A 12,431-nucleotide genomic window follows, 5' to 3' on the forward strand; every position below is an offset into this window, starting at 1 on the left:
TTTCATTCCGCACACCTCGATAACGTCGATGTATCTCGTTATCGTGGAACGCTATCGCGAGCGACGTTATGAAAGTGTGGCACGTGCTCGATTTCATTACCCTCGCGTAATATCCAAGGCGGAGTACAACGAGTCGAACGATTTCGAACGATACCCAGGAGTCACGACACGATTTTGCTATCTAAAAAAAAAAGGAGAAAAAAACGGCGAACGCGGACACTCGAAGGATCGGTTCACGCACGCGATAAACCCCCGAGCCGCGAGGCGTCCGCATGAATTTTGTCGGTGGCGTGGCTCGCGCACGACCGGCCGATTACGTAAATACGAACGCAGAGGGTGCGCTGGTAGCAGCACGGACACCTGACCCGAACGAACACCGGAAAAGGGTTGCAAAGCGGGGCAAGAGGGTCGTAAGCGCAGGGTGCATACTAATGGTGCACGCTCGCTACTAAACTTGACGCCGTTTAATGCGATAATGCTCTTTGTACTTTCTCATTTGCTCGCGGACTCGTCGTTGCTTCCTTGATTAAACGATACCGGATACGAATTGCACGGATACGATTATCGTAAAAAGTAAGAGATAAAAAGCGTGGGGCTTCGAGTACATTCTCTATTCGGTGGAGAAATTATTGCGAATAAAGACGAGGGTTAGCGGACGTTATCGTTGGTGGCCCGAAGGCGCGGTCGAACGGCAGGTTCCAACTGATCGTTCAAAGTTCAATCGTAACCATTGAGCAAGGGTGGCAGAGCCAACCGTAAGAACGATAAGAAAGTTCTGTACGAGATGGTGTCCCACCGTGGAACGGAAATTAAATCCGCCTTCAGCGGCCGACGAACTTTGCCAAACCCGTTGCTCGAAATGTCTTCTCACCGGAATATATGCGATCGTTTTTTTTTCTTTTTTAATTTTTTTTCCCTTTGCTTCCACCGCTAATTAAGAGTCTACGCGGCGATTGGCCGCGTCTTGCCAAGCAATTATCGGCTCGCAGAGGAATTCGAATTCACCGGAACCGTGGCGCTAGCTGGAATATTCCACGCTACCCCTGGTTCCACGGAAATATCTCGGCGATACATTCGGGACGCGATTCTCGGTGGATTACACCGTAACCTCTTGAAAACGGTAATTCGAAAAGTGTTCAACAACCGTGTAAACCAGGCTAGCAGATTTCAGCGACGGTGTACACAGTTTTATCGCGTCTCGTTTACGTTAACCAGGCCGTTCTGCTTGCAGTAACTTGATGTCGGTCGTGTTATATCGACTGCTCGAAACTCCGTACGCGCGTTGCCATTATTTTTTTCTTCGCTCGAAGGATTCGACGCGTCGGTTGGCAGGAGATAAAGTGCCAGCCGCTCGTAAACCGACTGACTGAAATGAACCGTCGTTAAAGATGAAATTATTCAACGACGTCACGGGTGATACGTCTATTCGCGCGGTAGCCGGTGTCGAACGTAACGCGTACAGTTAAATTACTCCCTAGTCGCGTAATTGTTTTGCAAATTTTCACTTCGGCCGTGCAGCCTGGCCGTGAAAATATTCACCGTGTCCATCGCGCTACTCCCACGGCGAACATCCAATTAGCGAGCGTTTACGGCTGACTGGAATTTTAATGATCCATGGACTTCGCCTGGCCACGGTTTTTGAACAGCTCGCACATGCCCCCTGAAACATCGCCGACGCTTTTTCTACTCGCTACGTTCGAGCAATTAAACGGGTTTCTCGAGACCCCTCGTCGCGAATAATTAAGAGATCAACCAATGAAAACGTTACCTTCGTCGGTGCTATTGAAGTGTACCGTATGAAAATGCCCCCTTCGGATTACAAGATCTGGAGGGAGGTTCTGCTCTAGAATTAACGTCATTGGAAATCGATGGCGTCAGGCTTTCCTCGACTCGCGTTTTACATTTCGATAAACGCTCGATCGATATACTCGCGATCGGAGCAGATTTCTCTCGACGATTGCTCGCACGTTTCGCCAAGAAACCGAGTGGCGAGATTTTTCCAAACGGCGTCAGCTTTCCCCGGACGTCGCAATGAAGCGGGAAGTGCGGTAGTTCCGCGAGAAATATCCCGATTTCAATGACCGTTTCGACGCTCGCGATTGAAAACTCCACGAACGTTTCCGTTCACCTATCGCGCCTCTCAGTTCGATATCGTTATCCGCGAGATTAATCGCGCGCGTTTCGCTTCGAACTCTCTGGTCTCGTCACGCCACCGTGGTCCGATTAATCGCACGAGGAATACGTACGAGGGCATCGAGCGCGTTACGCTCGCGCACGCGACGTAACGAGGAAATAATTGAGCGTGAAAATACATTCGTTCAATTGAATTATTTAAGACTCGAGATTGTACCCGATGAATTTCGAAGGCTTTCGTTTTCCTGCTGAAGACGTGGCTGACGAAACGTTCGCGAAGCATCTTCGCTATTGAAATACAAATCGTTTTACTGGCTCGCGGAAGATTGAAACAACGCAGAATTATCTTTAGCTCCACCGCTTGTTTAAGATTCACAGTTTCCGAGCGAAGCGCTTTTCGTAAATCTTCGTCGATAAACAGTCTTCAAAGTTCGAGCACGAGGGTAACGCGTCGTAAAATCGATCGAGTAAAACCTCGTTTGTGATTCTGCAAAATTGTCGTAAAAACTTCGCCCGTCATGCCACCGCTAATTAAAGCGGTTCGATCCCGCCTAAACGAACCGACTGACAATCGTGTAACATTCACCGAGTTCAAGTTAGGCTGCTCTTTACCAGGCAAGGTATCTGGCACCTGCGCAACGTTTCATCGAAACTTTCGATCGAGCGACTTGAAAAGAGATTCGAGTAATTACTCTTTGATCGGCAGACCTCGACGGATCTAGCTGGGATCCAGGGATGAGTTTCGTTCCATGCATTTCACATCCGCCCACGCGGTCGGGTTGACGACGAGCCACGGAAATTAATAAGCGTGTGAAGGGACGAGCGCCGCGAGAGCCCTTTTTTTCTTTTTTCTCGTAACGGTGGATAGCGTACGGTGATTGCATTCCGACGATCTCTAATTAATTCGTTCGACGAGACGCTGTTTGACGAGGCGCGCGATTCCGCGGATCGTTTGCCATCGCGAAAGCAATCGACGGGCCTCGCGAGCGCAGCGCGCGCCGCCTCGTTACCTTCGTCAAACGAAGCCGCGGCCTAATTAAAACGACACGGCGAGTCCTAGAGTAATTGGGTAAGTTGGGACGGCTAAACGTTTGTTTTTTCTTCTTCTGGTTCGGTCTCGATTAAAGCGGCGGTTCCGGTTTCGCGGGTGGTGCGTGCGCGTCGCCACGTATCGATCGTAGATCGCGTCGATTGCCGCGGAGCAAGTACAGTCTAATCGAGAATTACTGGTGGCGAAAGAGGCTACGGGACGACGAGTGTAATCATCGTAATTGGATTCGATCGCGCGCGAGCACGCGTCGAGCTAATTGGTTCCCGAGAACCACGAGGAAACTAGCGGGAGGAGACGCGCGCGATTCCTCGAGATTCACGCGGAGGAAGTCCCGCGCGCACCGATCTCGCGGCGAATCGAAACACGATCTCTTCCTTTCTACTCTACCACGCGATACTGTCTCTTCGCTTCCTCCTAAACGCTTTGATTGTACAAAGAAACAAACAACTACACGTGTCGCCGCGAGGGACACGAATACTGGCCTCGAAACCGCCGAACACTGAAAACTCACGCTATGCTGTGTCGTACTTGTGTGTGTTCGGTGTGCACTGCTGTTAATACGCTGTACAACCCACGATACCGTATCCCACGGATACGACGAGTACCATCCTAGCCAGCGAGGAGCGTCTTCGTCCGCGATACGGAGTTTCCATCGCGTCGAGCAAATTTTAGTAAAACCGCGGAAAGACCTTCCCCGCTGGCTATATACAGACCAACGATTCTAACCGTGACAACAACGTTTTCATCCCCCTTTTATCTAGGTGTCGCAACTAATCAAACTCCAAGTACACGATCGACTATACTGCCTGCGACTCCACAGATTACCACAGAAACACGCTCTCTGTATTTCACCCGGTCCCTCAACCCACTACTCGATAGATACTGTTACGTGCCCGTGTTATATGTAATGTTCACCCTGTTCCATGTTATCTATATTCTATACCATGTCTCTATTTCTACTTTTCCAACTGCAGTGTGTGGTGATTGGTGACCTGTGCTGTACTTGTGTTTACAGGCCCGCAGCGCCAGTACAAGTAGCTTTAGAAGCCTGAGCCAGGTACATACAAGAAATGACATAATCCACGTATAGCTGAGAAATTTAGTAATACTAGCTATTTTAGCTGGACCATAGCTAGACACTTAGCCATCTAGACACTAACTTGCTCGTGCGTAGAATGCGTAGAGCACGGCGCGTTCCAATAATCGCGGTACCCGACAACGATCGACACTGACACGTACTCTGTTCGCGTTTCGCCGCGGTGTCGCGACCCGTAAAAATCGCCAGGTCGTCGCGATCAATCTCGACGGAACGGCGCGAGACCCGTTCCGTCTCGTTACTCGGAGGAGAGAAGAAGAACGATTCTATCCACGGTAGTACACGACAGCGTATGGTACATGCATGTTGATCATGTTCTTCCTCTAGACACAGAGACGCAGGAATGGTGAATGAAGCATGCCAACCACACGCATACGGTACTCCAACCCCGGACACAGAAATCAGTAGAAGTTGCATGTCTTTTACCCGCCTGTCTTACCTTAGGTGACTGCTCTACTACGTGCATCCCCTTCTGTCGTAATCTTTCTCTATCGCTCACCTTCTTTCTCTTCCCGACACAGTTCGCGGAGATCATTGCGAGAGGAGCAACGTAAGTACACGAGAAAGGGGTGCCGTGCGATTGGCCGCGAATACACGGTCGAATTTCACGGACACGACGATGCATCGTCGCGTTATACTTCTCTTGCGCCACGAGCAAAGTGCAGGTGTTGTTCTCGCTGGCGATGCAATTAAATAATTCGTGGCGCGTAAGAATCTCGCGTCACCCACCGTTTTTCGTCCTGCTCGAAACGAGACCACTCTCGCCTCGTAATTTACTCTTCCCCCGACTTTTGGTCATCGTTCGATTCGCCTACGGCAGTCCTCTGCGGCTTTCCATATTAATTACGCGAACCACGAGCCGTTTCGTGGTATTATTTAGACAGTGGTTGCGTTTCATCTCGATGCCACTGGACTGCAATGCGAGCGACGCCACGGGGCGTGGTGGCGCGGTTGCAAATCGACGCGAAATGCATCCTCGTCGGTTACCTGGTTACTTGTTAATCGAAAGTTTTCTGTTTACTTCGCTGGAGCACGTCGCTTAAAGGGCAACGACGTACCCTGTTAGCGGCGTTATCGATATATCTCGGTTGTTTCACGGTTCACCCGCGATCGACCTATCTATCGTCCACAGAATCGGAGGGATGCAACGCGCCCCTTTCGTCTCAGAAAATATACGCGTAGTATTGAATCAGAAGCCATTTTCACGAACGAAGAGGTTCTTGCGGGAACAAGCTAACCGAAAAAGGCCGCGAATTAAGAGAAGAATCGTCCGGGTGAATGGCACGTTAGTTCCTCAGGTTCGAAGCACCCTTCCGACGAGTAGACGTCGGATAGCAATAGGAGCGTCGTGGCGGAGGGTCGTTCGAGCGTCCCAGGGAAGGCTGTAGGTTCGGGTTGAGGATGGTTCGGGTCGAGGACGACGATCGATACCACGGCTGCACTACTCTCCTCGTCGATGTTGTAGTGGCCGTTACTTTTTAATTATTAATCGTAACCAGTCATTTCCAACTGCTCCGTCGTAAGTGCAGTGACACGTTCGAAGGCCGGTGAATTCTCCATCTGTTTATTCGCTCGTGTCACCCTTTTCGCACCCTCGCGCGACATTTACAGGCCTCCCGTTGTCGCTGATTGCGTTAAGCTAATCGAAAATCCTAACTCCTCGCCAACCGATGTTCCCAAGGATTAGCCCGACGTTCCCACTGAATATTCCCCAATTTCTAACCGCATTTCGGTGGAACCCGTCGAGCGCGGTTCCAACGTTGCTCCACTTTCCCCTGCATTTCCACCCGCGAATTGGCACCTGCACCCAACGAGCCGTTTTTCACTCGAAGATGTGTCGGATATCCATCGTTTTCGACGACACGCGTCGATCCATCGATACGACTTAATCGACTGCCGCCACTGCCCTTCCGTTCACGCATCGACGATCGCTCGCGCGTTAATCTTGTCTAAAAATATGGAGAAAGGAAGCAGATGTCGTTGCTCGGACTTTCGCGGCGTATTGTACGCGTCGACGAGCAACCGCACGGTACACTCGTACGATACGTCGAGAATAGAGCCCGTAACAATGCCGCGGGTATAAAAACCGACACGATCCAGGTCGCAATTATTGTAATTGCTCCTCGCGGACTATACCTTTCCTTTCGCTGCCGCGCGGAACGCAGTCCTCTTCCTCGTACGGAATAGAAACGCGTTTCAAGCGAGCACCAGGTGAATTTTGTACGTTCTCAGACCGCTTCGACGATCGTCGTTAACTCGTTGAAGCGTTTCAACGTTTGAGACGCTTTTAAGAGGAAGCAAATCGACCGTCTGCCTCGAGACTCCTCCACCTCGACGTTCGCCGCCATTTGAAACGATCGGAATCCTTCGCGTCCGTCGATGCGTTCGCGATGGTCCTTTCGAATCCACGATGTATTTTTGCACGCAGGTCCACCTAGGGTGTATAGCAATTCAAGGACGGTTGCAGTGTCGGCCCCAATTATTGATCCTTCGAAAGCGGCTTCCGGGTCTCGCTCGCAAACACTCGGACAAAACTTAAGTGGGTGAAGCGACTGAGGCCGGGGGTCAGGCCTGGAGCCACGGAGTCCTGAGTAAAGGGAGAGAGAGAGAGAGAAGGAGAAGGTGCAGGATGCCGAGAGGGCAAAGACTGGAACCGGAGCATAGCTGATGGGTGGCGAAGGGTGTTCCTGCGCGTTCTCCCTGGATCTGCTGAACTCTCTCTCTCTCTCTCTCTCCCTCTCTCTCCCTCTTCAGTCCTCTCCAGCTCGCTTCAGCCGATTTCACGGTGACACTTCTGTCGTTGCCCGTCTCGAAATCGATCGGTTCGAATTGCTGGTTCGAGAAACTTCGCCATCGCCGCACGTCGTCCATCGTAATGGACGGTTTATAGATTACAGAGTACCATCATTTCTCCAGTTGGTAGCGCACTGGTTTCAAGTAACTATCAGCGAGAGCCTCGAAAGGGCTTTCCGATATGTAGGTCAATTTGTTAATGTCGCATGAGTTCGGAACCGGCGAAAGGAACGGCTCGAATTAGGTATTCGCGTCTGTTCGACGCCCACCTAACCGTGGCGGCTGAACCGTCCACCCCGTTGTCTATAACCCTCGATAGACGTATGCACACCGCGGGGCTGTAAAGCGCGGAGACCTCGAACCCCGCCGCGAGTCGATGCCCGGAGTTGATCGAACAAAGTGGCCTTCGCGGAATTCGAACGCGAGCCCTCCGCCGCACGCTCGACCCATTCGCTCGACGAGGATCCTCGATTAATATCCCGTACGAGGCTTCGCCTTCCCTCGCGGAGGACAGGAAATTGTTAGGCGCGTCGAGCGCGATCGGTCTACAGGGCGGTGGTTGAAAGTTGAGAGCGCGAGCCAGGTTCGAAAGAATCGATTCCACGGCGGTTGTTCAGCTTCCGGGAGATATATAGGCTTGTCGATGCATCGCGTGGATAGCAAAACGAAGTAATTCGTGAATCTTACCATGTATACTATTCCTACGTTCGATTGATTCGGTTTAAAAATGACTCCCCTCTACGATCATCGTTGGTAGCGTTTAATCGAGCACCACAATGATTTCGTGAACACGACCAGCAAACGGATACACGAACGATACGAAGTTCGATGGAGTGCCATGTCCGTCTTCTTCCTGTGTTCGAAGCGGACAGAACGTGTACGCGACTTTCCCCCGTGGAACTTCAGTTTCGAGAGAGAGAGAAAGAGCTGCCGTGTCTGTCCACGATTAATAGGAGTTATCGTGGAAAGAGGGTGCAGGCGTTCCTTTCGCGCGTGGCGGTGAAATCCGTGGCCAGGTTTAATCGCCGGTCATCATCTCCATGAATTCTGCAATACGGAAATTAACGAGATCAGATGGCGGTCTATTCGAGAACTCCACGCTCGTTACGGGACTGCGTAATTTCAAAGATCACCGAGGCAAGGTTCCTCCACCGTATCTCTTGGGAGGCAAGTAGGTCGTATCCTTGCCTCTTTGTACGGCCTGCTGCAAGTTTTTTGAAAGGAGCTCTGAAAGGCCGGTATTAAGACGTTCGGAGGTTTAATCAAGCCCTCGTACGGGCCACCGTAACGAGCTCTATAGATACGCGAGAAGCCAACACGGAAAATGTTCGCGTTGCCAATAACCTCAACTTTCGACTCGGATCGGGAGCTCTCGCCTCGCTGAAAGTATCTCGCGTAATTAAGGCGCATCGAGGACGTGCAATAGCTATTGCCGCGCGCGTAAGGGATGGTTCGGTTGGTTGGTCAGGGAGGCGCGAGAGGCAGAGAGAAACGAGATGCTCACCGTCAAAGTCAACAGTGCCAGAGCCGTCGGTATCAATTTCAGCGATCATCCCGTCCATTTGATCGGGCGTTATCTGATCATCCAGAGCTGCGAGGATCTCTCGCAGAGAGCTCGTCGGAATGTAGCCGTTCCCTTCCTTGTCGTAAAGCCTGAAAGCCTCTTTCAGCTCTTTCTGCAGAGCCTCGTCGTCCTCCTCTTGGAAGTGGCAGGCGACCCGGTAGAACGAGTCGAAATTTAATTTTCCGCTGCCTGAAAGCCCAACCAGCCGTGGATTAGAAAAAGGAAAACACCAAAGCACCAGCCATCGATGCTACTTTTACCCCGCCGCCCCGCGACGTGACAATTCGCGGACAATCCAAACAAGCTGCCCCCAAATCTCGTCTCCGCGGTTCCGTTTCGCGGCCGCTTTTTGTCGATGGATATATATCTCCGCTAGACCAACACACTTGGTAGCCTTCCAAACGGTTCCGTTTACGCGGACCCAGGAATAAATTTGAAATTTATATCGGCCAATATAATCCTCGTCGAACGACGAAGTCCGCGAGCGTGGACTCGCAGGGCAGCCGATATCTCGACGGCAAATTAGATTCGAATCGAGCACGAGGGGAACGTCTCCGGTCGATACTCGCAGTCCACGAAAGGGAGGACGAAATCTGCATAATAATGCGTGCCGATAACGTCCGTGAAGCCGCGATGTCAGCCGCGAGCATTGTCTCGGTTTCGAAACGGTAATTCGACGAGCTTTCGGGTAATTCCTGCTGTCCTGTCTGGTGTCACAGATCTACGTCACGATTACGCGAACCTCGTTTATGACGGTGGACGAGGCAGCTTGAAGCGGTTCGATCGCGGTTCCTCGAGGAACACGTAACACCGTCGTATTTTGAGAGCGACCGCGGTCCGTGCTTACGAACAGCACGAAGCAACCGCGATCAATCTGCTCGCGCGATTGTTCGGCTCGTGCTCCACGAGTTGATGAAAATGACTGATGGAAATTCGCCGCCCCCCTCGTAATGGGAATTGATGAAAGACGCGAGAGGATTCTTCTGGCTAAGCAACCGATACCCCTAGATTGAAGAGTCTTTTTAATCTTCCTCTCGGATATGCACGCGTGGGTGAAGAACGCTTTGAACGAACGCGACGTCTAGAGCGTGACTCGTTCGAGGCGAGGGGGGTTCGAAAAATACTAAAGGGTGGGCCGCGATGGTGGGGGCCACGGCTCGACCCAATTCTTTTTTACGGTAAAAAGGAGCCCACGACGGAACTCCGCGGAAGATATCTCCGTAGAAATCCTGAAAGGGGCTATTCTTCCTTTTGAGGCTCTAGTCAAAGGAAATCTCGACGCAGATATCAGCGTACGATATCCGCCGTTTGAATAAGCCTCCTCTGATAAAGAGAGCTCGTAAATTATCGCTGGCGTTCCCCCTTCGATTATTTCGCTTCGGGCGTGCTTACGAAATGTCCCGTCAAAATCGATCGGAACGATTTAAACGCGTTTCGAGCGCGTGAAGGGAGCGCCGACTCGGTCTCGGCCGGGAAAACGAAGGAAAAGCTCAGCTTTCGTTACCTCTACACACGTGCCTCCTCCGCCCCCAGTCTCAGCTATTATATCATGAATTATTTGGCCCCGTTCGGTCGAACGAAAGCATCGATCCGCGTAATACTAGCACCGGTCCAAAAAGCGCTAGAACGCTCGGCGGAAGGGCAAGAAAAGGCGAATAGTTGCAAAACGAAACTGCTAACTATTGAAACGGATGAAAACTTGAACCGTGATACCTTCTTCGTCCTCTTGTTTGAGCAACACCTCGAGCTCGTGATCGTCGAAAGTGTGCCCCAGGGTGTTCAGGATCGTCCTCACTTTTTCCTTCTCGATCCGGCCGGACTTGGTTGAATCGAACATGGAGAAGGCTCTCCTGAGCACTGTAAAAGACAGCAAACACTCGTTTCCCGTCCATACCCGGTGTCGTTTAGCTCGCCGTTATTCTCCTCGCCGCGTCCTCGAGAACAGGATCGACGAATCGGTTGCACGATTTCTGGAAGCCTCTACGAGATTTCTCTGCCGCGTCGCCGGTCGCTATTTATTTACGCGGCGTGCCAGCGGCGTGTGCGTTTTAAAATAACAGGGCCGAGTCAATCAGCGGTTTATTTTACGATTGGGAGCCCGATTGCGCAACCCGCGCGTCACGTTGAAAGCGCGGGCGAACGCGATCAGAGGTGTAACGCATCCACCGGAATTTCGCGGACTCGTAGGCGAAACTTGAGGTTAAGTCGCGAACCGATTTAGCCACGTTCGGACGGCAAATTTTAGCGACGGATCGGTCATTCGAAACGGCGTGAAACGCTCAGCGACCGCGACCTAAATTTTAAACGCTCGACGCCTCCTCGCGAGTCGAACAAACCGAGACCCGTCGACGCTTTCGAAGCGCAATGAAACGCGGACACCGCATGGCAACGGAGAGACTATTTGTACGCGTACAGAATTCCGTTCTCGTCCGTGTCCGACGATCCCGTCTCGACGAGCGTTCGATTACGATTTTACTCACTTTTCACCTGTTCCTCGTCCTGAAACAGAGAAGAAAACAAGTTTCAGTATACGGATATGGTCCGTCGTTGGCATGGCACGAGAGAAACGACACTTTTCGTTTTTTCAATCGTAGTGTACACTGGCAAAAACGACGGAGAACCCTGCGACGAAAAGGGGACTTTGATGGGGGTCTTCGATCGAGGTTTAATTTCTCGATTACTTCCGATATGGATGATCGATTAAAGAGCGGCTGGCACGGCGCCAAAGCGCCTCCCCGATCTTTTGTCGTCTCGACGCAGAGTCCTCCAATTAACGCGTTTTCGTGCAACAATGTAACACAGCCCCGCGACTACCCCGACATTTAATTACAAATGGACTGACCATCTTTCGTGGTTCGCACGCGACAAACTGTACGCTGTACCCCTTCGTTCTTCTGCACTAATGGTTTATCCGGACTGGATATCTTTTATAAGCTCAGCTAGAACGGATGGAAGGGGTGGAGAGGAATTTCTCTCTCATCCCTTCCTGCGAACTATCGAAATTCACAGCTTCACGCAGCGCGGAAAGACGACGCCAATTCTCGCTGCTATAATGCTACGGTTCTCCGTGTAAACGGTTAACCAAGGCGACCGTAAACGGTGCTCGTTCGTAGGCCGCGCGGTGAACCCACCAAGTCGTTCGAACATCCATTGCTTTCTTTCTCTTTTTCTCTCTTCTCTTTTCCTCTATAAACCGCGTCCACGGACGAACGTAACTCGAGTTACGTAAATTCGAGACGAAAGGCAAATAGAACGGCTTTATTGGCGTCGAAGTGTCCCTTCGTGGATTTGCAAGGTGCAGTTCAGAATGAGAAAAGGCGATTTATTGCGCGAGGGATATTACTTAGACCCGCGGTTGTAGATATCGCAGGTTGTTTTCTGAACGGCTCGGAAGGCCTGCCAAAAAGTTTTGGGGAAAGGCAATAAAATTTTCGTACACCGCGGACGCGGTTGTAGGCGGCGGTTGAGAACGGGCCGGCAGAAGCGAAGAACGAAGTGGGGATGGTGCTATTTCAAAACATTCCAGACTATGATACTACCGCTTTCCATTCAACCAGCGCATCGCCCGGGCCGGAATACATCGCCGATTCTTTTTATTGGCTACCAAGAAATTTAATATCCCCTGGCTCTCGCGTGTTCGCGGAATAATTCTTCGGGCAGAAATTATCAAGCGCTGGCGCCTAGCGCGGTCGTACAAAATCTCGGGCTCGCCGCTCGTAAACAAGACTGAACCGAGCAAACTAGCTACGAGCCGCGTTTCAGTTTGCCAAATGGCAATTAAAATTCCGCCTCGC

The 12,431-nt window shown here is 51.4% G+C and overlaps 2 protein-coding genes across 7 annotated transcripts in view; one reads left to right on the forward strand and one right to left on the reverse strand.

Annotated features, from left to right (window-relative positions):
- LOC143432620 (neo-calmodulin) overlaps window positions 1-12,431 on the forward strand; it is a 53,035-nt gene that overhangs the window by 30,706 nt on the left and 9,898 nt on the right. For 3 of the 6 annotated variants that reach the window (XM_076909381.1, XM_076909383.1, XM_076909380.1), the window contains one exon: window positions 4,200-4,241. The exons of the other annotated variants lie outside the window; for them this stretch is intronic. In XM_076909381.1, coding sequence (XP_076765496.1) covers window positions 4,200-4,241 — 42 coding nt within the window. The remainder of the gene's footprint in view (window positions 1-4,199; window positions 4,242-12,431) is intronic. 6 annotated transcript variants of the gene reach the window in all.
- Tpnciib (troponin C type IIb) lies at window positions 7,813-11,608 on the reverse strand. The gene is made up of 5 exons (XM_076909409.1): window positions 11,480-11,608; window positions 11,118-11,136; window positions 10,351-10,494; window positions 8,578-8,826; window positions 7,813-8,120 (listed from the first exon to the last, which is right to left on the reverse strand). The coding sequence occupies exons 1-5, from the start codon at window positions 11,480-11,482 to the stop codon at window positions 8,092-8,094; spliced, it is 444 nt and encodes a 147-aa protein (XP_076765524.1). The 5' UTR covers window positions 11,483-11,608; the 3' UTR covers window positions 7,813-8,091.

This window comes from Xylocopa sonorina, chromosome 1 (assembly GCF_050948175.1).
Source record: "Xylocopa sonorina isolate GNS202 chromosome 1, iyXylSono1_principal, whole genome shotgun sequence".
NCBI classification, from domain to species: Eukaryota; Metazoa; Arthropoda; class Insecta; order Hymenoptera; family Apidae; genus Xylocopa; species Xylocopa sonorina.